This window comes from Ursus arctos, unplaced genomic scaffold, assembly GCF_023065955.2.
Source record: "Ursus arctos isolate Adak ecotype North America unplaced genomic scaffold, UrsArc2.0 scaffold_31, whole genome shotgun sequence".
In the NCBI taxonomy this organism is placed as follows: Eukaryota; Metazoa; Chordata; class Mammalia; order Carnivora; family Ursidae; genus Ursus; species Ursus arctos.
The window spans coordinates 7,798,220-7,819,318 of NW_026622997.1; the positions used below are offsets into that span (position 1 = coordinate 7,798,220).

Below are 21,099 nucleotides of genomic sequence, written 5' to 3' on the forward strand. Positions count from 1 at the left end.
GCTGTTGGATGTTCGTTCCTTGTAAGTATTACGCCATGGACCTGCATTTTTTAAGCCGGATACCTAACCAGGGACAGAGAAGGGAAGAAGCACACAACAGGAAGGCTTTCCCCGCCGCCTGCAATCCCGGTCCAGTGCCACCGCCGGAGGGGCGGGGCGGGGTGGGGCGGGGCACAGGTCACGACCAGCCAGGCGGGGGCGGGGCCAGGCGGCGCAGGGCGCGGGGCGGGGCGCCGGGAGAGGGCAGGGATGAGGGAGTGGCGGGGCTCTGGGGAGCTGCGGGGGCCGCGCCAGTACACGCGGCCTGGCCGCACAGGGCGCAGTCGCTGCTCTCCGCCTGGCAGACCTGTGAGAGTGCGGGGCCCCGGGGGCCGGAACCTGGCGCGGAAGCCCGGAGCTTCGCTCTCGAAGGTGGAGGGTTGATTCCTGCCGCTGCTTCTCCGGGGCCTGCGCTGCCCGCAGTGTGAGTGCCTTCCCTCGCCGGGGTGCGGGTTCTTGGGGGGGGGGGGGCACTGTCCGGGGCGCTGCTGTCCGCACCGCGGGCCATTCACCGTTTCGACCCTAGGATTGTACTTACCTCTTCCTTACCACGTGCGAGGTCCGGTTATAAGTGCTTAGCAGAATCGTCTCCTTTAATGGGCACTCTGCCCTAGGAGGGCCGTGGTGTGATTACCCTCGTGTTAAAAATGAAACAGGGCAGCCCAGGGTGAGTTTGGCGAGGGGGTGCCATCATTTAGGCCAACAGGGCACCGGCCAGGGCTGTGCTGGCCGCAGGGAGCCGCCCCTGTTTTGGCTCGTGGCAGTCTGTAGCAGATCCTAGAAAAATAATCTTCACCCTTTTGTCTTTCTGAGAATATTAGCTAAAGAAGTACATGAAAAGGAATGTGTATTAAACGAGACATCGGCTAGCAGTGCTATTTATACTTTGGCGGGGGGGACAGAAATACCTTAGGTATCCAGTAAGAGAAACGGTCACAAATGGGCATGCATACATGTTGAGATGTTATCTGGCTGTTGAAATAACTGGCTCCGGAGCCTGTCTACATGGAAAGAGGTATAGGAACTGTTAACCTTAAAAGTGACCGTTATTTCACCAGCAAAAAAAAAAAAAAGGTTTATTTGGGAATTGCGGAGACTTGAAATCTCAGACAAGCAACTTTACAGCTGTAGGTAAATGCCCAGAAGAACCGGGAGGAATGCTGGGAAAGGGGAGGTTGGGAAAGCTGTTATAACCCAAAAGTCCATTGGAGTTAAACCAGAGTTCCAAGTCTCCTGGCTTCTCATTGGCTGAGTGTGACCACCTCCCATTGGCTGGGCTGTTGCTGGGGCAGGAGGAAACCTCTCTACCCGCTGATGGGACAGTGAGGTAGTACCTGTGTGCGAGTGCATCTGCCTCTTCTCCTGGGTCTGCGGTTAACCCAGTGATAGCGTGCGAGAGCTGCTCCTGCTGGCCTCCCACTCCACTCTAAGTGACCTTTCCTTTTACTGATTTTCACAGACGTCACATGAGAACATTATAAAATAGTTTCTGGGTGCTGATTAAGATGGAATACATAAAAAATATCAGAGCCATTGGGTGTGGTATACATAGTTTAATAGCCTGTTGACCTAAAAAAAAGAAAAAAAGGAGCCAGTTATTTTACCAGCAAAATGAGTTTATTCGGGAATAGGAGAGGAATTGCAATTTGGGACACGCAGGCTATGGCAAACCATAGGTCAGTCCGGAGAACAAAGGAGAGGGACATTACTTCATCAAGAAAAGGAAGGTGGGATGGGCTGCTTTAAACAAAGGTCTGTTCGGCCTGTTGGAGGAAACCAAGAGTGCAGGGTGGTGATGGTTTCTGGTGGGCTGAATAGTGACAGTTTCTCACCGACTGGACTGTTGCTGGGCAAGGAGAAAGAAAATCTTTCTTGCTCCTGCTGGGGTTGTAAAATGAACCTCTTCCTGTTCAGGAATGTGAGGTAAGCTATGAGGGAGAGTGTGTGGTGAGAGGTCCCCCTACAAGGCGTCCTGACTCCACTTCAAATGAGATTTCCCTTTATTAATTTTCACACACCACATGGTTCCTTTTTCTTATTGAGCTTGGTAAGTGCCTCCTTCCTAATGAAGGAAACTGCTCTGTGCTGCTGGGTGTTAAGGAAGGGGGGCGGGGGGGGGGGGCGGGGAAGAGCACTGGACAGCTAGTAAAGAGCTTGGCTTGGAGTCTTTTCTCTGATTTTGGACAAGGCACTCACTTCTTGGGCCTGTGTCTTACTCTGTACAAACAGGAGAATAGACCAGATGGAGAGCCACAAACTCACATGCCTCAGGTGGCCAGGTGTGTGATATAAATACGTAAACTGGGCCAAGCAAAACAGCAGGAAACGGTGAGGCCTGGGGATGCAAAAGAATGCATGCCTTGTCATGGGTATTAAAATCAAAGCATTTATCCAAGCCAAAATGGAATCTCAGGATAAGGTGTTCCCTAAGCCTGCAGTGACACTGATAACCTTTTAAAAAGTAATCGGATCCTATCATTCTCCTGCTTAAGATGCCTCAGTGGCTCTCTGTAAGGCTTAGAATATTAACATAATAAAAAATTATTATAAAAAAATAAAATAAAATAACTAATTTTGCCCCAAAAAGCACTTGAGATGAATAACTACGTGTTATAATATTCGTATTTTAGTTTTGATAATTATACTATGTGAAATATTCAAGAATTATCTCCCCAAGTGTCATCTTTATGCAAAATAAATATTAATTTCTTAATAAAAAAAAGATCCTTTTTTTTAAAAAAGATTTTATTTATTTATTTGACAGAGAGAGAGAGAGAGAGACAGCCAGAGAGAGAGGGAATACAAGCAGGGGAAGTGGGAGAGGAAGAAGCAGGCTCCCAGCGGAAGAGCCTGATGTGGGGCTCGATCCCATCATGCGGGGATCACGCCTTGAGCCAAAGGCAGACGCCCAATGACTGAGCCACCCAGGCGCCCCAAAGAATAAGATCCTTGCCCCTCTCCTACGGACCCCACCTCACCTCTCTGACCTCATTTCCCACCAGCCAACTCTTTTTTTTTTTTTTTTTTTTTTTTAACTGCAGGCCAGTCAAACAGGCTTTCTTGAACACTCCAGGCCAGTTCCTGCCTCTTACTTGCCATTGCCTGTGCCTGAACCTCTGATCTTTGTGTGACTGGGTCCATGTCATTCACATCCCTGTTCCCAGAGATACTTTCCTGGACCTCCTATCTAAAATAGCAAATATACCCCTGGCCATTTTAGCCACAGAAGTACTTTATTTTCTTACCACTCTCACTATTACTTAGTATTATTATTAGTACTTATCACTATCTTAAATGTTATGGTTGCCTTCTTTGCCTGTTGGTTTTGTCTGCCCAGCACCCTCCCCCCACCCCCCTGCCAAGAGTGTAAAGTTCCATCGTTGCTGGTCTTGTTCACCGCCGTGGCCTCCGCACCTGGCACCGTACCTGGCCAGAGGGTGAGTCCTCCTATGAGCCGGTCACCCAGCCGAATGAATGCATAGATTGGGATTGTGTCCCATTCACTGCTGTTCATGGAGAGTCAACTCCAAATGGCTTAACCACAGTTCAGAGTTTGCTCTCCCATACAGAGAAGTCTTGAAGGTTGGCAACTCAGAACCATCTCGTGGCTCCAAGGAAGCATCAGGAATCCAGGTTCCTTTTGTATTTCTGGTCTACCATCCTTAGGCCAGAGCGTCTACCCCCGTGATAACAAGATGACTGACGGAGCCCTAGCTGTCATTCCACAGTGCAGCTCAGAGGAAGGCCAGCAGCAGGGGCTGAAATAGCACCTCCACCCTCCCCACCCCCGACCCCGGGTCAGCCCCTGTAAGGATATGTCCTAGGAGCCACGCGTAATGGCTTCTGCTTCACCTCTTTGGCCACCCCTGAGTGGAAGACCGGAAAATGTAGGGATTAACTGGGCACACTGACTCCTGAATAAATTCAGGGACTGTTCGTTAGAAACAAGAGGGGATGCTGGGTAGCCAAAAAGGCAGATTCCTAACTCTTCAGTCAGTAGTTAATTTAAGCAAATGGGCAGGATTTAAAGTCACCTTTGAGGTTTGATGGTGTTTGGAGTTCCCACCCTCTGTCTGACCAGAGCTGTTTGCCCCCTCTCCAGTTGAAGCACCCTGCCTGCCCTCAACTCAGCTCCAGCCACAATTATTTAAACCTCTTTTTCTTTCTGTCCCCGGGACACCCAAACTGGGCCAGAGCCCGTTGCCCTACAGCCCCCACTGTGACTTCTTGGCAGTATTCTGCATACCTCAGCCCTTACCTGGGGCTCCTGGGCAGCTGGAGGTGCGGAGGGCCCAGGAAGAAGCGACCGCAGGCTCTGCTCCAGATTGCAGTCACGGCCATGGGTATGCCTGATTTCCGTCTCTCTGTTCTTGGTATCTGATGGTGATGCACTGATATGTGAAAATTGTCATTTGGGTACAACAGGCAACATACAGCACCCCCACACTGGCCCTGAGTCACAGGCTCTGGGCTGTTTTTTTCGGGCAGAGGGAGCAGGTTTGTTGGAGGTATCTTGTCTGTCGCAGAGTGAACCCGATTATTTCAGAGCTGGCTAGCCAGGAGTGAGGATTCAGGCCCCTCTTGTGCCTTTGAGGCCCTCTCGGGAGAGCTAACGTTTTTCCAGAGCCTGATTATGTGCAGGCCACCCTATGTATGTCTTGTCTGTCTTGCTCTTCTCAGCCGTGCTGGGACTTTGCAGACTGCAGTAGACGTGGTAACTGTGAAGTTTTTACCAACACCCCCGACCTTTGTTCAGCTGTTTTGATTGGGGGCGGGGCCGGGGGGGCAGAAATGTGGGAGAGGGAGGGAGGACACAGAGGCATGCCTCCTGCTTCTTATCATAGCTCATTTTCTAGGACCTCTTCGTTTTGGTTGCCTTCATGGAAGGTTCTGAGTCCTCTCAAAAGAAAAAAAAAAAAAAGGTCTTGGTTTTGGCACTGGTCATGATTTGTCCTCTGAAGCTTAAATCTCCAACTGGTTCCTTGCCCCTCTTGTGAAAGCTTTTTTCACACACATCTGCATGTCCTTCCTGAAGCCTGCAGTTGGTACATTGACCTCACCACCACGTCTCCCCCCTTCCCTCAAGTGTTTGTTTTCTCTTCCAGATTGTTGGGGTTGCTGAGGAGAGTGACCGCAGCTGAAAGCCTGGGGCTCGCCACACTGAATCCTCCTGTGCCCGGGATTAACAGCAGACCCTCCCTTTGGTAGTAGTCAGAGGGGAAGAATCCGTCTTCTTAGAACATGGCAGGTGACTATGACCTATGGGGGAGATGAACTTTTCTAAATAAAAATTTTAATTAGAAGTTAAATATGTTATAAAAACCCAAACAGCACTGAAATGTATTAAAACTTGTTTTGTTTTTAACATGAATCACTGTTTTGAATTATCTTACTTTGTGTTTTCCTACTTGTTTTATTGTCCATTTCAACCCCACCAGAATATAAGTTGCTCAAAAGTGAGAGCCATGCTTATGTTGTTTTTGCTCTGCCTCTGGCCTCTGGAATGATATCCAGGCTATCATAGTGCCCCATAAACATTTATCAAGCAAATGAGCATAGCGCCCCATAAACATTTATCAAGTGAGGAGTAACCGTGGTTTAAAATTCAGTGCAACACAATTTTTACTCTTGTCCCTACTCAACACACACACACACACACACACACCACACTCCATCCTTAAACTTTTTTGCTTCCAACAATATGGCATAAAAATTCTTTCAGAATATAAAAGTCCACCTTATTTTACACAGTGTGGTGTAGATTAGGGCTTCGGAACCTCAGCACTACTGACATCCTGGGCAGTAATCCTTTGGTGTGATGTGTCCTGCGTGTTGCCAAATGTCTAGCAGCTCTTCGGTATCTATCCGCTGATGCCAGGAGCACCCTCTCCCTAGCTGTGACACCCCAGAGTGTCTCCAGACATTGTGGGCTGTCCCGCCTGGGGGGCAACACTGCCCCCACGTGAGAACCGCTGATATAGATGTTTACTTGTGTCCATCGGTAGAGTTCCTGTATCACAAATGAGTCTGAGAAGTTAAAATAAAAATGTTAACCATTAAGCTAACCCGTGGACTCCAACCTTTACACCGGGTTGAGTGCCCAAACTGTTTGCTTCAAACTAACATTGCTGTTTCCTACTTAGGGGCCTAAACTGAGAAATTGAAATCAAGAGTTCAGACATTTTAGTCTTAGACATTACTGAGGGCAAATTAAGCAGATGACCAAAGCCGGCTGCCAGAAGAAAGCAATACGTGATTTCACAGAATCTTCTGAACAAGGGGAATGTTGCTTCAGCGGCTGTTGGTATTAATGGCAGAGCCAGGACCTGTAAGACCTGACTCTTCTTACAGTCTCTTTGCCATCAGCCTTGCCACCCAAAGTGGGGCGCCATCTAAACCTGCCTCCCCCTGGGGTTAGGGGTCTGATTTTCCCTACTTTGTTTACTTGTCCCATCTCAGTGGGGCTGGAGGAAAAGGAGGCAGAGCTGTAGCTGTAGCTGATGCCTGCCAAAGTGGGTTAGCAGGAGAGCTTAGTTACGGTAGCTTTCCATTCTGTTGTTTCCCGGCAGGGCGGAAACCTCTGATAGAGAATGACCACAATAGCTTGGGCTTTTCAAGAAATTCCCAGAGTTATTTTTGAGGAATCGTAACTTGACCCATTTTACATCTGTGCATTAGTAAAGCAGGCAGTGATGAGCTGTGTCATAACTGGATTTTTTTAAAACCATTCATTACTTTAAAACTGTCACCCATGAAAAAGGTTGGTATTTCTTAGCTCGAGCCTATCATGCATCTACACATTCCATTGTTATCTTCGTCTTCATGGAATTTCGACAAAGAGGAGTTGTTCTTCAAGAGAAATCATTTCTTTTCTGATTTAGGCAAGAAAGTGCTCATTGTCTATGCTCACCAAGAACCCAGGTCTTTCAGTGGGTCCTTGAAGAAAGTGGCAGTGGAGGAACTCAGCAAGCAGGGCTGTGCCATCACCATTTCCGATCTGTACGCCATGGACTTCGAGCCGCGGGCCACCAGGAAAGATGTCATCGGTGAGTCGTGGGCTAAACAGTTTTTGGTTTTTTAACTTTTTTTTTTTTTTAAGATTTTATTTATTCATTTATTTTCGAGAGAGAGAGAGAGAGAAAGCGAGCATGAGCAGGGTGAAGGGCAGAGGGAGAGGCAGACCCCCTGCTGAATGGGTAGCCTGTCACGGCGCTCAACCCCCGGACTCTGGGATCTTGACCTCAGCTAAAGGCGGATGCTTAATGGACTGAGCGACCCAGGTGCCCCTGTTTTTTAACTGTCTTCTAGTTTTTTAACGGAAAAAATATTTTGAAAAAACTAACCATGGCACATGATACCCAGTTCCAAGTCAAAAGAGTCCGCATGGCAAGTCTTTCTCCCATCGCTGTCCCCCAGCCACCCAGTGTCTCTGCCCCCAAGCTACCAGGGTACTCACTTGTCTCTGTGTCCCTCCAGAGACGTCTGTGCTACGGGAAGCAATTACGGGCTTAGTCTCCATTTTCTCTCCTTCGTTTTGGAATGCTAGTGTATTTTACATGTTTTGCACGTTGGGTTCGTTTTTTTACTGCCCTAAGTATTCATTGTGTGGAGGTGTCATAGTTCAAGTAGCCCCTTCTGCAGGACGTTTCAGATCATTCCTGATCTTTTCCTGTTACGAACAGAGCTGCAAGGAAGAATCATGGCCACGTGTGTTTTCCTACGTATACAGGTGATCTAGAGGTGGGATTGCTGGTCAGAGGGAAGGTGCACTTTTGATTTTCACAGATAGTATCAAATGGTAAACGGACCATTTACACTCACACCAGCAATGTTTGCAAGTGTTCATTTCCTCCGCATGACCAATTTGATAATAGCCAGTCTGTCAGGTGAAAACTGGTCTCCCAGTGTAGTTGTGATTTGCCTTTTCTCTCATTGTAAGTGAGCTTTACTCTCTTTGTGTTTATGGAAGAAGCATTTTCTCTTTTTTCCAGCTTCATTGAGACATAATTGACAAAAGTTATGTATATTTAAGGTATACAACATGATGGGGGTTTTGGGGGGGGGTTCCTAGTATTTTTTTTATTATTAGTTTCAGAGGTAGAGTTTAGTGATTCATCAGTTGCATATAATACCCAGTGCTCATTACATCACATGCCTCCTTAATGCCCATCACCAGTTACCCCATCCCTCCACCCACCTCCCCTCCAGCAACCATTGGTTTGTTTCCTAGAGTTATGAGTCTCTTGTGGTTTGCCTCCCTCTGTTTCTATCTCATTCTGTTTTTCCTTGCCTTCCCCTGTGTTCATCTGTTTTGCTTCTTAAATTCCACTTATGAGTGAAATCATATGGTATTTATCTTTCTCTGACTGATTTATTTTCCTTAGCAGAATACCCTCTAGTTCCATTCGTTATGTTGCAAATGGCAAGATTTCATTTTTTGATGGCTGAGTAGTATTCCACTGTACAGATATACCACGTCTTCTTTATCCATTCATCTGTCGGTGGACATCAGGGCTATTTCCATAGTATGGCTATTGTGGACAATGCTGCTATGAACGTTGGGGTGCATGTGCCCCTTCTTTTCACTACATCTGTATCTTTGGGGTAAATATCTAGTAGTGCAATTGCTGGGTCATAGGGTAACTCTGTTTTCAACTTTCTGAGGACCCTCCGTGCTGTTTTCCAGAGTGGCTGTACCAGTTTGCATTCCCACCAACAGTGTAAGAGGGTTCCCCTTTCTCCACATCCTCGCCAACATCTGTTTCCTGACTTGTTAATTTTAGCCATTCTAACTGGTGTGAGGTGGTATCTCATTGTGGTTTTGATTTGTATTTTTCTGATGCTTAGTGTTGCGGAACATTCGTTCATGTGTCTGTTGGCTATTTGTATGTTTTCTTGGAGAAATGTCTGTTCATTTCTTCTGCCCATTTCTTTACTGGATTTTTTTACAACGTGATGTTTTGACGGCATTTTCTAAAATATTTTTTTTGAAAAGCTAAATAAATACTTTTAGCTTTCTATTTGTATTAATATTTTGTATTATACTTATTAATGTTTGTATTAATATTTTAATAAAATATTAACTATTTTATATCCCTTGCTCATTTTTTCCTTATGTCTTTTATTGGTTTTAAAGAGCTCTTTGTGTATTAAAAAATTAGTTTCTAGCATGGGATATGAGTTGTAAATACATTTTTCCTAATTAGTGTTTTATTTCGATTTTGCTTATGGTGTTTTTTCCATGCAGGATTTTATTTACCTAGCTGGCTTTTGATCAGTCTTTTTCTTCCCTGACTTCTAGATTTTGTGTCACACTTATATACACTCCAAGATTTTTTTTTTTAAGATTTTATTTATTTATTTGACAGAGAGACAGCCAGCGAGAGAGGGAACACAAGCAGGGGGAGTGGGAGAGGAAGAAGCAGGCTCCTAGCGGAGGAGCCTGATGTGGGGCTCGATCCCAGAACGCCGGGATCACGCCCTGAGCCGAAGGCAGAGCTTAACGACTGCGCCACCAAGGCGCCCCCAAGATTTTTTTTTTTTAATTTGATAGTTTTGTCTAGTGTTTGACATATTTCACTTTAAAAAAATACTGTCTACTTAAAATTTATTTTGGTATATGATACGACAACCTACTGGGTTGTCTCATCATCATTCATTGCATGATCCAGCCCCTGATTTAAAATGCCGCCTTCACTGGGATTTAAATTCCCAGGTACATTTGATTCTGTTCTGCACTCTGTATTCTGTTGGGTTGTTTTGGGGGTTTTTTCCCTATCTGTTCATGGATTCAGTACCACATGGCTTTAATTATTTTGGCAAATGATAGAATATCTGATAGAATTAGGTCACCATCTTTGCCTTATTTTCTGTGTTTTCTAGCTAGTTTTACTTTACTTTTCTGTAAAATCTTTTGAATTAACTTTCCAGATTCGAAAAGTAACCGGATGATATTCTTATTGAAATTCCATTAAATTGACAGATGAACTTTTCTTATGCTGATCCTATCCAGGAGAATGGTATGGCTTTTCATTTGCTCACGTGTTCCTTTACAACCCCGCAGCTCTCTTTACAAGGTTTCTTCATACAGATCGTGCATAATTCTTGTGAATGGGTTTTTGTTTCTCTCTGTGAAGAGGGTTAATCTCTGTGTGCCTGCGAGCGTGTGTGTGTGTGTGTGTGTGTGTGTGTGTGTGTGTATCCAGCCACGACTAATTTTCTTACTGTTTGTAGTAGATTTCAGCAGATTCTCTGGATTCTCTGGGGCTTTCCTGGTATACAATCAAATCATCTGCAAATAATGATAACTTCACCTCGGCCTTTCCAGTATTTAATACTTTAATTTCCTTCTGTTTGTAATTGTGTTAATGATAATCCCAAGATTTAATATTTAATACTGATGGTGATAGCTGACATCCTCTATCTTCTTGCCTTTCTTTCATTTTAATACATCAGTCAACAGTTTGCACTTAAGGAACAACAGAGCCGGGACTCGGAAAGACAGACTCTTATGTTAAGGAGCCACTAGTTTTTAAGTGGATAAAGTAACACAAGCTTATTGTAAAAAAATATTTTAAAACACAGTGAATAAGGTGAACATAGGGTAAGAAGTTCAGCCCCTTTTCACATATAATCCATAGTCCTATTCTGTCCATGGAGACAAATTAGTTTAACTTTTTGGTGTAGATCATTGTGGATCTTACTTAAATATCAAAAAGGTACATATCCATGTAAATTATAGTTCGGAAACTCTCTAGATACAGATGTGAATGGTGCCATGCCATGGGACTTGCCTTATGCACTTAGAGCTTCGGAAGTCTTTTTACTGATTGCATAGCACTCTCTGGTATGTAATATAACTTACTTACCAATTCCCCTTCTGATTTATCTTTATGTTGTTCCCACCTTTTATTTCAGGCCCTGTGCCAGTCTTTCTTTTATGGCTCTGGGTTTTCTGTCTTGCTTAGAAAGGCCTCCCCATACCCACACTTATAAAAAATATTCTTATTTTCCAGTGATACGTGGATACCTTTATTTTGATATTTACTTTTTAAATTTACCTAGAATATGTTTGGCCTACGCACGTTTTTCATCTCTGTTTACCATTATCAGAACCACCCCCAGGTCTGCTGTACGTTCCACATACTGTGAGTAGCCAAAAGCCTACCTGGAACCTGCCTGAGAAAACACGACCTCTTGCCTATGGCAGTTACCCTCTGGGTGACTCTGTCAATACAGAACCTTATCCTGAGGACACACTCAGTAGGTGCTTTTTGAATGAAAATCATATATAGGTAGGTTAAAGGAGGAAGCAAAGAACACTGACCTGTTTCTAAAGAATGAGTCTACTGAGGACCTTGGATTCAGTTCTCCTTTTGGTTCCTCTGCACGCGGCTGGGGGTTTGTGTGCTCCTCTCCGGAGCCCGTGTGATGGAGTGGTTCACACCTGGCCTCGTCGCCCCACCTCTGTGCCACCGAGGCCTCGTGGTATTGAACTGACTCAGCCTCTCTCAAGTCTTGCTTTCCTCTTGGTAGGCTGGGACTTACACTTAACCAGTTGTCATAAAGACAGAAGAGGTGATGTGTGGAGCACAGCACCTGATAGGTAGGAGGTCCTCAATAAATGCTAAGCTATTTGTAATGCTGATTTATGCCTTTGATGAATCCTTTTGGGTGACAAGATCCCACTGGAAGGCGTAGACCAAAATAACTTCTCTTCCGTTTTTGTTGCCAGGGGCAGTGCTGGAAATTCTAGCCTGAGCCCCCTCCTCCCACCACCCACGGCTGCTGCCTGTGGTGTGCCCCCCACCACGCTTGCTCTCGAATCCCTGCTGCTGCAGTGAGCTTGTCCACACCCACTTCGGAGCATTTATGTATTTCCCTGCGTATGCCCCATGGCTCCCCACGTGCAGGAAAAGTTCAAGCTCCTTAAGAAGGCTTACAATCTCTGGCCCATCTCTCTACCCAAACCACCTGCAGCCCTCCTGGCCTTTCACCCATTGCCCCGCAGGTGCCCCTGGTGGCCCTTTTCTGGGCTGGCCCAGTTGTCAGACACCCTGCCTTCTCTGAGTCTTATGCCCAGAATGTCCTGTCTCTTCCCTCCGGGGCCCCAGGCTGCCTGGTGAACTCCTGCTCCATCTTCAAAGCCTGGTGTACAAAGCTTATCACTAACCCAAGCAAGCAAAGCCAGCCACTGCTGTACTGAGTTAGACCACATGTGTCTTGATTGTAAGATGGGAGGCTTATCTGGCGTAACAGTAGACTGAGCTAGCTAACTTGTTTTGTATGTTAATCGTTTGGTTACTTACCTACTCTTACTGGACTTGGAGTCCCGTGAAGGTGAGAACAGTAGCTTCCTCCCTTTTTATTTCCATAGCCCGACCCCAGGGCCCAACACCTGGTGGGGTCTCAGTGAGTGGCCACTCGCTTTGGGGAGTCCAGATGACAGGGATGCTCGTGGGATTGGCCAGGATGGACTGCGGGTGCGCGTGTGAGAGTGAGAACATTTGGCCTGTTCTTCTCCAGGTGCTCTCTCTAATCCCCAGTTCTTCAACTATGGGGTGGAAGCATACGAAGCCTTTAAGAAGAGGTCTCTGGCCAGTGACATAACTGACGAACAGAAAAAGGTTCAGGAAGCTGATCTAGTGATCTTTCAGGTTTGTTTTGCCTCTAATTGTTATAATGAATTAGATTCATTCCATGTACAAGCTCTTTCCAAATATTGAGTCGCGCACTTCTAGAAATAGAATTCATGTTGTTAGCACAATTGCACACTTATTTATGTCTGGTTGGGTAAGGAGATCCGTGTTGCCAATATTCATTCAGAGCCCTGACTCGGAGGTAAGTTGTGTGGAATTCCCCTTTAGCCCCGCGTCCAAGAAACATTTGCATCATGCAAGGGGAATTGCCTCCATTCCCTTCTGATCCCCACCCCACACAGGCAGGGGCTGCATGAAAACCGGATTTGTCGACAGGAATGTTTGTCAGGGTAATTGGGGCCAAATGCAACTCCTGCCCTAAGTATCTTGATCCTTAGGAGGAAAGTCTTTTGTTTCCTTCCTGTTACTGGTTGCCTCACCAGCTCACCTTCTGTGCACTCACTCACAGATTGCCCCAGGCTAGGGCTCCCTGCAGAGAGAGCCTGCTTCTGCAGGCTCTGACTCACCCAGGAGCCCGCCCCCCTCCCCGCAGCTAGACAGGCCTGTGTTCCTACAGAGGGAACCGCCAGCCTGGCAGCAAAATAAACATGTGCTTTTGGGGAGCTGTTGGGTTGGCAGAAATCCAAGTCAACTAGAAAAAAGGAATTTTATTCTCAGGGCCCTGGTCCCTTGGGTCTCCTAGAAGCCAAGGCAAGCTAGCTGGGCTTCAGGGACCGTGGAACCGGAGGCTTGGACCCCTCTGTCCTCTCCCTCTGATTCTCCTCCGCTGCTCCCCGTAAGCCGCTCTGGCCTCTCGCTGCACACCAGGGCCTGGGGCTCTAGATCCCGGATCTCCAAGATGGATCTGATTGGTCCCGATTGTCTCTGTTTTCAACACGGGGTAAAGGCGGGGAGTGGGTGAGAGAAGACCCCCACGTGCAGGGGAGGGACGAGGATGCGACCAGTTTCCAGGTGAAACAACGTGTGTAGAAGGCAAAGTTCACAAACCTTTCATAAAATAACCCTACCCCTACGGGAGGGGGAATGCTTCAGCCCTCCTCTTCCGCCCTGCCCAGGCTACCTCTAGACGCCCCCCTTCCTGGCACGTTCCCTTTCTTTCCCAGGCACCGGGAGCTGCTAATCTGATCAGAGTGCAAGATGCTCTTCCATCCTAATTCCATGTGGCTGGATCATGGGGCCACAGACCTCGCTTGCCACGTGCTTTATCATCCACAGAATAATAGCCACCCCAGGACAGTGGGGCTGTATCAAAATGGGGCCCATGGTCCAAGCAGAACCATACTTGGCTCTCTCACTCTTCTCTTCCTGCCCGCTGTGGTCAGGTGACCACATGGAGCCCGTCTCTCCTTTCTCCCTGCTCTTGAATTCTTGCAGCTGGATAGCTAAAGCAAGCCAAGGCCTGCTCTTTCTGTAACGTTCTTTCTTTTTCTCTACTCCATTTCACAGCTCTTTTCCCTTTGCCTTTCCTCTTTTCTTGATACTTTGCCCAGAGGGTCTGCATTATAAATTTATTGTTTTTCATTCAACACTTATAAAAATTCCATTCCTCACTACTACTTAGTAGTGATCACTACTCCCCATCACTCACGGAGCATTTACTCTGTTCTGAGCACTGTATTGTGTCATTGAATCCTCCCCACGATGCTGTGACCTAGTAACCTGTACTAGCCATATTGGCAGATCAGGAAAAGGAGGCACAGAGAGGTTAAGTAACTTGCCAGCATCACACAGCAGTGTGTTGTGGAGCTTAAATTTCAATGCCAAGTCCTGTGTTAGATTTACAGCAAAAGCACATGAAACATGGGCTTTCTTCCGCCTTTGGTAACAGATTATTATCTGTGTTCATCTCCTGTCATTGATGATGATTCTGGATATAGTGTCAGGGCTTCTATGAAGACCAGAGTGGACTTTAGGTAGATCTTACTGCTGGTGTGTGGAATCTTTGAGGATAAGGCTTTAGTTTGTGTCAAAATCTGGAGCTTCCCAGAACTTCACTCAGCCTGACTTCCAGAAGGCAGCAACTCATCCCCAGAAAGGAGCAAATTCTTTCCCACACAAATTCCTTCCTCTTGTGCCCCTTGATTGGATCAGTCACAGGGACTGCTGCCAGAGAGCCAGTGTCCGGCAGGACTTCCCAGCACTGCCCCACCTGCTCCAGGCCCAGCCTAAGGGGCTGTCACAGGGGGACACAGAGCCACCTGTAACAGCAACCAGGACCATGGTCAGCTCTGCCCCCCCCCCCCACGCCCACCATCCCCCTGTCCACCCGGCACGCCTCCGAGCGGAAGGGAAGAAATGCCCCTGCTCGAGCGTACTGCCCTCTGGTTATACTCGCCTGCCCAGCCATCTGGGAAGAGGACGGTGGGATTCCTTCTGGATCAGCCAGTCTGCAACCTGAGGCGGCCCGCCGCATCCGTCTCTCCCTGGTGTTGTTTCCCCAGTTCCCGCTGTACTGGTTCAGCGTGCCGGCTATCCTGAAGGGCTGGATGGACAGGGTGCTGTGTCAGGGCTTTGCCTTCGACATCCCAGGATTCTACGACTCCGGTTTTCTCAAGGTGTGTACCCCGGGGTGAGGATCCTTATGTCCTGGTGGGGGGCATCTCCTCAAGTCCTAGTTCTCGTTCGCCTTTTTATCAACAAAAATGGATTGAGCCCCTGTGGGCAAAGCCCCGTGTGCTGTACTCGGGCAAGAAGAGCGCAGTTTCTGAGGTCACAGCTTCGATATAGATGCGTCCCCCACGAACGACTCCCGTGGCCGGCAAGGGCCCGGAGTTGGGGTTGTGGGAGGGCTGCCCGGGGCCCCACGGAGTCAGCCCCGGCTCGGGAGAGGCGTCTGCGCCACGATGCAGAACCGAGCCGTGACCTCACACCACTTCACCTCACAGCTTCACGTTCCTCCTTGAAAAGCGGAATGATAGGACACGCGTGTTGCAGGGTGAACGTTGCACGGAGCCTGGCGGGCGCACAGTAGCTGTGAATTTCTTACTAAATTCATTCCTTGCTGAAGTACGTAATGTCTGAATTCTGAAAGCCTCAGAAAATAAGTGCGTGTAAGGAAACTGTAGGGTCACACGGTCGGTCTCGGGTGGTAACGTAATGCTACCGTCCCGAGAGCGGTCCTGGGCCAGGGCCGCGTGCTGCCTCATGCGCCCTCACTGCAGCCCCCGCGCTCGACACCCGGGCCTCGCCCGTCCACACCCGGCGTCACAGCCTGCTCTCCCAGAAGTCGGGGCCCCCCTGTCCCCGCCGGCTGTGCTTGCCGCCTGTAGCTGGGCGTGGCGGAGCAGAGTGTTACCGTTTGTCCATCCCTGGAGGGACTGGCCTCAGACCCTCCCCCTTGGTCGTTCTCAGCCTCGCTGCCAGCGTCACATGGATCTGTTTCCTCCTCCGCAGAATAAATTGGCCCTCCTCTCCTTAACCACCGGGGGCACAGCCGAGATGTACGGGAAAACCGGAGTCAGCGGAGATTTTCGGTACTTCCTGTGGCCCCTCCAGGTACCCGCTGCACCCCCCACCCCCTCCGCGTCCCCTGCAGCTCCCCCAGGTATCATGTACGATGCGATGTAAGCCCAAAACCCAGACCATTTTGACTCCACCTGAATACAAGACGGTAGAACACTTTGCCCTTTTAAATGTCTTACTTAGCACTGAAAACGTGGGCCAGTAGGGAAAACACATATTTATTATAACGATAGCCTTTGAATTTGTTAGGTGGGAGCTGGGTCACTGACGTCTGTTCCGTGGCGGCCCTGCGTGTGTGCAGAGCACCGGGGGTGCCGTCCACACTGGCCACGCTTTGTGAAGGTGGCATCCCGCTCGAGCGCTGGCACAAGGTGCCCCAGGGCCAGCAGTGCAGATAGCCTCCCACCGCCCACAGGTGATGGGTCCGTGGAGCCAGGCGCTGTGCCCCGTCCCCAGGGCCCACATCCTCCCCGGGTTCCCAGGACTCAGCCTGCTGTCTCAGGTAGACACCGTGCTGCCTCTGCGCATCCCCGAGTCGTCTGTGAAGGGGACAGCAGGGGCAGCATATGCAAGCAGGCTGGGGTGCCCCCACGTGAGGCACCCCTTGCTGAGGGACGGAGCAGAGGGTCGGGGCAAAGGGAGCAGGCTGTGGGTCAGGTGGCCACATCCTGGCTCCAAGCTCCCAGGAGACCCAGAAACCTAGACGCAAGCCATTCTTCCAGGATGTTATGAAGGGACGTTTGTCCAGGGAGGAGGAGATCACGTATTCAATTTGTGAGCTTGCTTTAAAAACGTAGACAATGACCTGTGGGCCTCTTGCCCCTGACTTACCCCTGGTAGGGCAAGCTGGACAGTAGTATGGGTTTTAAGGGAAGGAGTGCAGAGAGGAAAGAGTGACATTTCTAGTAAAAGTTGTCTTTGAAAGGATAGTGATTCAATTTAGTGACGCTCTGCGGGAGACAGTGATAACTTACAGGCCTGAACTTCCTTCTCCACAGGTCAACTAGTCTCTTGGGGGTCATGAGCCAAGTTTAAATTCTTCTGGTTTTTAGAAAATCTTTATATATTCTTTTCAGTTTTCAAAAGTACATATTATGAAAAAAGAGTGAGTGTACAAAATATAAAAATAGAAAGTCCTTTTAATCCCCCCCTTAAAAATAATTACTTTTAATAATTTGATGTATTTCCTTATGGCCCATACATATTTTTATATGAATATTTTTTATTATTAGGGTTATTTTGTTTATGTTTTTACATAAATGGTATACCACAAATGGACTACTTCAGATTTCTTTTTATTTTTACTTGACACGTTTAACAACCGTACACGGATATACTGTGTAGCTAGAATAATGTCACATCGTTCTAGAGTAATCCACTGTATGAATGTACCCTAACTTGCCTAATCAATCAAAACCATACGGTTTACTGTCTGAGTCAGAAGCAAAGATTACAGATGAATCTCAGTTAGGATCTGAAGTTTCCTCCCGCCCATCAAGGCCCACGCCGTAAGGTTATAGGGCATTTCGGTTACCTAGTAGCAGTGAAGTTGTTCTTTTATTTTTTGAAGGCTTATTTCAGGCCATTTCCCCCCTTTAATTGTTTACTGGAATGACACGTACAGGATGCAGCTTCTGATCAGTTCTCTGCTTTCTCTGGGGCCGCAGCATGGGGCGCTGCACTTTTGCGGATTTAAAGTCCTCGCCCCGCAGATCAGTTTTGCTCCCGAGATTGCCTCAGAAGAAGAGAGGAAGGCCATGGTGGCATCCTGGGCCCAGCGGCTGAAAACCATCTGGGAGGAAGAGCCCATCGACTGCACGCCTGCTTGGTACTTCGGGCAGTGACGCTTCGCACCACCTCCACGGCACGGCGCAGCCAGCACGTGCAAAGAGAAGAGGCCCCTGTAATAAACTGAAACCACAACAGAGTGAGCGGGAGATGTTTCATGTCGGGCAGGACCGGGTGTCCTACAGCCGATCAGCATTTCAGCCGTCACTGTTCACCCTGAGTTCTGTTCCGACTGAGACCATTATTCACCCAGCCTTGCTTTTCTCTTCTGATGTCTTTCCATCTCCCTGTGTTCAACCTTCGTGGGTATTCTTGTTTTCAAACAGTTCTCCTGGCATGGCGTAGTTTTTTTCTTTTGTTTGATTTCATAACTCAACTTGGAATTTCTGTTTTTTCGTAGAAGGTTGAATCTTTCATAGCGAGTGTTGTAGTGCTGTGTTTGGGCTTGATCTTCCATCGCTTTCTTTTTTTTTCTTGCTTGCATGCACAATGGCTCTGCAGTTTTCAGTGAACAGCTGTGTAACACGTATGTAAAATCACTGCGTGGGGGTTACGGTGAAAGTCTCCCAGCGTCACTCCGATGGCGTCCTCTCCCCGCGCATGCGTTCACGTGACACTACTAGTAATTGTCCTGAGTGGAGGTGCCTGTAGCGGGAAGGGGCTCCCTAAAAGCAGGCTTAAGAGATTAAATCTCCTCCTTCTCCTCCTCTTCCTCATCATCATCACTCCCGAGGATGGAGCCACTGCCTGTGCACAGGGGCCCTCCTTCCTCAGCGTCCCCAGTGCCACCCACAGTCCGCTTGTCAGACTGGCCACACAGCTTGTCCCCGGACCCTCATCACACTCCTTCGAGCTGGCACCCTCGTCCTGGAGCAGCCTGTCCCCTGCTTTGCCTGTGCCTTCCTCTTCCTCAGCATCTCCAGACCCTTTTCCATCTGCCTTCCTCCTGTCTGCCATCTCCTCGCGTCATCACACGCTTCCGCGGGTGCGTCTCCTTCCTCCTCATCGGAATCCCCACAGCCTCCCCACCAGACAGTCGCTCAGAGCCGCCATCCCCAGATGCTCAGCTTTCAGGACGCTTCCTTCCTAAATCTTTTTCAACACCATTTTCTTCCTCTTCTTTTTCTTTTTCTTTCTTTTTTTTTTTGAGCCTTCTTCAAACTCTTTTTCAGAGCAGTCTTCAGATTCTCTTTCTAAGATGTCTTCCTCTTCAGAGTTTCAGGGTCACCTTCAGACTTTTTTCAAAGCCATTTTCTTCAGAGTCTTTCGAGGCTGTTCTTCAGAGACTGTTCTCATCACTTTGGGGACCGCCTTCTTCAGATTCTTTTGGGACCACGTTCTTTAGCATCTTTTTCAGAAACATCTTCAGAATCTCCCCATCTTCTCATTTTTCGAATATCTTTCCATGTCTAGGTTGTTGACATGCCATGTTAGTTGTGGCTTCTTGAGCATTCATCCTGGATGTGCTCATGCTCTGGAAAGGCCTTCCTTTAGGAAGTCTGGCCTTTCGGAGCAAAGATGGAAGTTGAACACTGAATGCCTCCATTGGCATCCACTTCCCTTCTCTCGGCCGTTCCTCCCTCCCTCTTGGGGTCTTCTCAGCCTGGCCATCTGTAGTCTCACCCCATGTTTAGACAGATTCGATGGCCACGAAGCCACCTTCCGTGGAAGGTTTGAGTGCACAGATAGGTTCCTCAGGACATCTGGGTGTCTCACCAAGAGAAGGAGCTTCCTGACTGGCCCAAGCTTTAACCACTCTCCTCCCAGGTTTTCTTTGACCTTGATCAGCACCAGTGGACCATCCTCAAAATCCCCAGGGTGAAACATTTTGCTGATGAGCACTCCCTGGTGGGGCATCCCACGAGTGTTCCAGCAGTCCAGCTGCTTTCGTTACAGAGCCAGCTTCTTCCTGTGGTGCTCGAACTCTTTCTGATGCCCCCTCTTCCCCTTCCAGTGAAACCGAGCTACCTCAGGATGGGATTTCTAGCTTCTAATTTCATCTTCATCCAAAAGCATTATTGCACAATCCAGATTCCTTCTTCAAATAACTGCAAAGCCCATCTGCTTTAAGATTTCCTTGGTTATCTTTGTAAAACCTGACCATAAATTCTGTCTGAGGATCTCATAATCATGCCAAGTTAGAAGTTGTATAAAGGCCTCCACTTTGATGTCAGTAGGCAGACCGGTTGCATTTACATTTGTAGTTCTGACTTCAATGTGAAGCCTTTCTCTTTTCTCTTTTTGAGATCAGGGGGTTTGAGGGTATTTTCCACAGAGGAAACTTTCTTAGCATTGCTGGCACATCTCATATGTTGGCCGTGGAGTCAGGTATGCGGGCATTGAGAAGCCATAATTAGCCTGATTAAAGCAGGGATAAAGTCCCAGTGATCTTCCACCAGCCACCTTGCCTGGGTGTCAGCCAGCTGCTGCCTGAAAGGTTGGCTTTCTCCGCTGGGATTCTTGGGGTCTGTCTAGTTCTCCATTCACAGTTGCTCATTTGCAAATTCCTTAGCCAAGTACACTTGACCCATGAACAACATGGGCTTGAACTGCATAGGTCCCCTTACACGTGCATTTTTTTCCATAAATACATTGGAAAAATTTGGGGAGATTTACGACAATTTGCAAAAACTCACAGGTGAACCATGTGGCCTAGAAACCCTGAAAATTTTAAGAAAAATGTATTATTGTAAGAATACAGTAAATGCGTAAAGAAAATATGTGTTAATGGACTTTATATGTTATCCGTAAGGCTTCCGGTCAACAGTAGCCCGTTAGTAGTTAAACTTTGCTGGGGGTCAGGAGTTACACACAGATTTTCTGGGGGTGTGGCTGGTGCCCCTAGTCCTGCATTATTCAGCTGTACTTGCAGCCTGAGTTTCCCCTCCAGTAGCAGGCTCCAGGCGAGTAAGAAGGGGTGGCTTACTCTGCCCTGCCTCAGCACTGCCGGTCAAGGCCTGAGGTCTGGTATCTTTTTATATTTTCACTGTGCTCGGCTTGGTTTTGTGGCACTATTTCCCCATCAGCCTGTGCCTCCGGAATCTCTCCAAGTTGCTGATTCTGGGAGAATTCTACTTGACTGTCTTCCTGGCACCTCTGATTCAGCACGTCATCAACTGAGTTCCTCCCCCTTCTCACACCCCCGTCACGA

The 21,099-nt window shown here is 47.9% G+C and overlaps 1 protein-coding gene across 5 annotated transcripts; it reads left to right on the forward strand.

Moving 5' to 3' along the window:
• Positions 1–227: 227 nt before the first annotated feature.
• On the forward strand, positions 228–20,666 carry NQO2 (N-ribosyldihydronicotinamide:quinone reductase 2). 5 transcript variants are annotated; one of them, XM_057304774.1, is made up of 10 exons: positions 260–463; positions 3,377–3,476; positions 4,274–4,382; positions 5,145–5,287; positions 6,921–7,085; positions 12,416–12,484; positions 12,562–12,695; positions 15,140–15,253; positions 16,092–16,193; positions 17,828–20,666. In XM_057304774.1, exons 4-10 carry the CDS (start codon positions 5,281–5,283, stop codon positions 18,002–18,004), a joined length of 768 nt encoding a protein of 255 aa, XP_057160757.1. In that variant the 5' UTR covers positions 260–463; positions 3,377–3,476; positions 4,274–4,382; positions 5,145–5,280; the 3' UTR covers positions 18,005–20,666. The 5 variants fall into 5 exon arrangements, with proteins under 5 accessions (XP_026367170.2, XP_057160756.1, XP_057160757.1 ...); XM_057304775.1 differs by lacking the exon at positions 12,416–12,484 and having other exon boundaries at positions 262–463; positions 4,234–4,382; positions 12,565–12,695; XM_048225668.2 differs by lacking the exon at positions 12,416–12,484 and having other exon boundaries at positions 262–463; positions 12,565–12,695.
• Positions 20,667–21,099: the final 433 nt, after the last annotated feature.

Excerpts from the sequence above, each read along its gene's own strand:
- NQO2 (XM_057304773.1), top strand. Across the intron at positions 12,485-12,561 it reads GCTTTGGGGAGTCCAGATGA|CAGGTGCTCTCTCTAATCCC; the intron begins CAGGGATGCTCG and ends CCTGTTCTTCTC. Across the intron at positions 16,194-17,827 it reads ACTTCCTGTGGCCCCTCCAG|CATGGGGCGCTGCACTTTTG; the intron begins GTACCCGCTGCA and ends CTGGGGCCGCAG.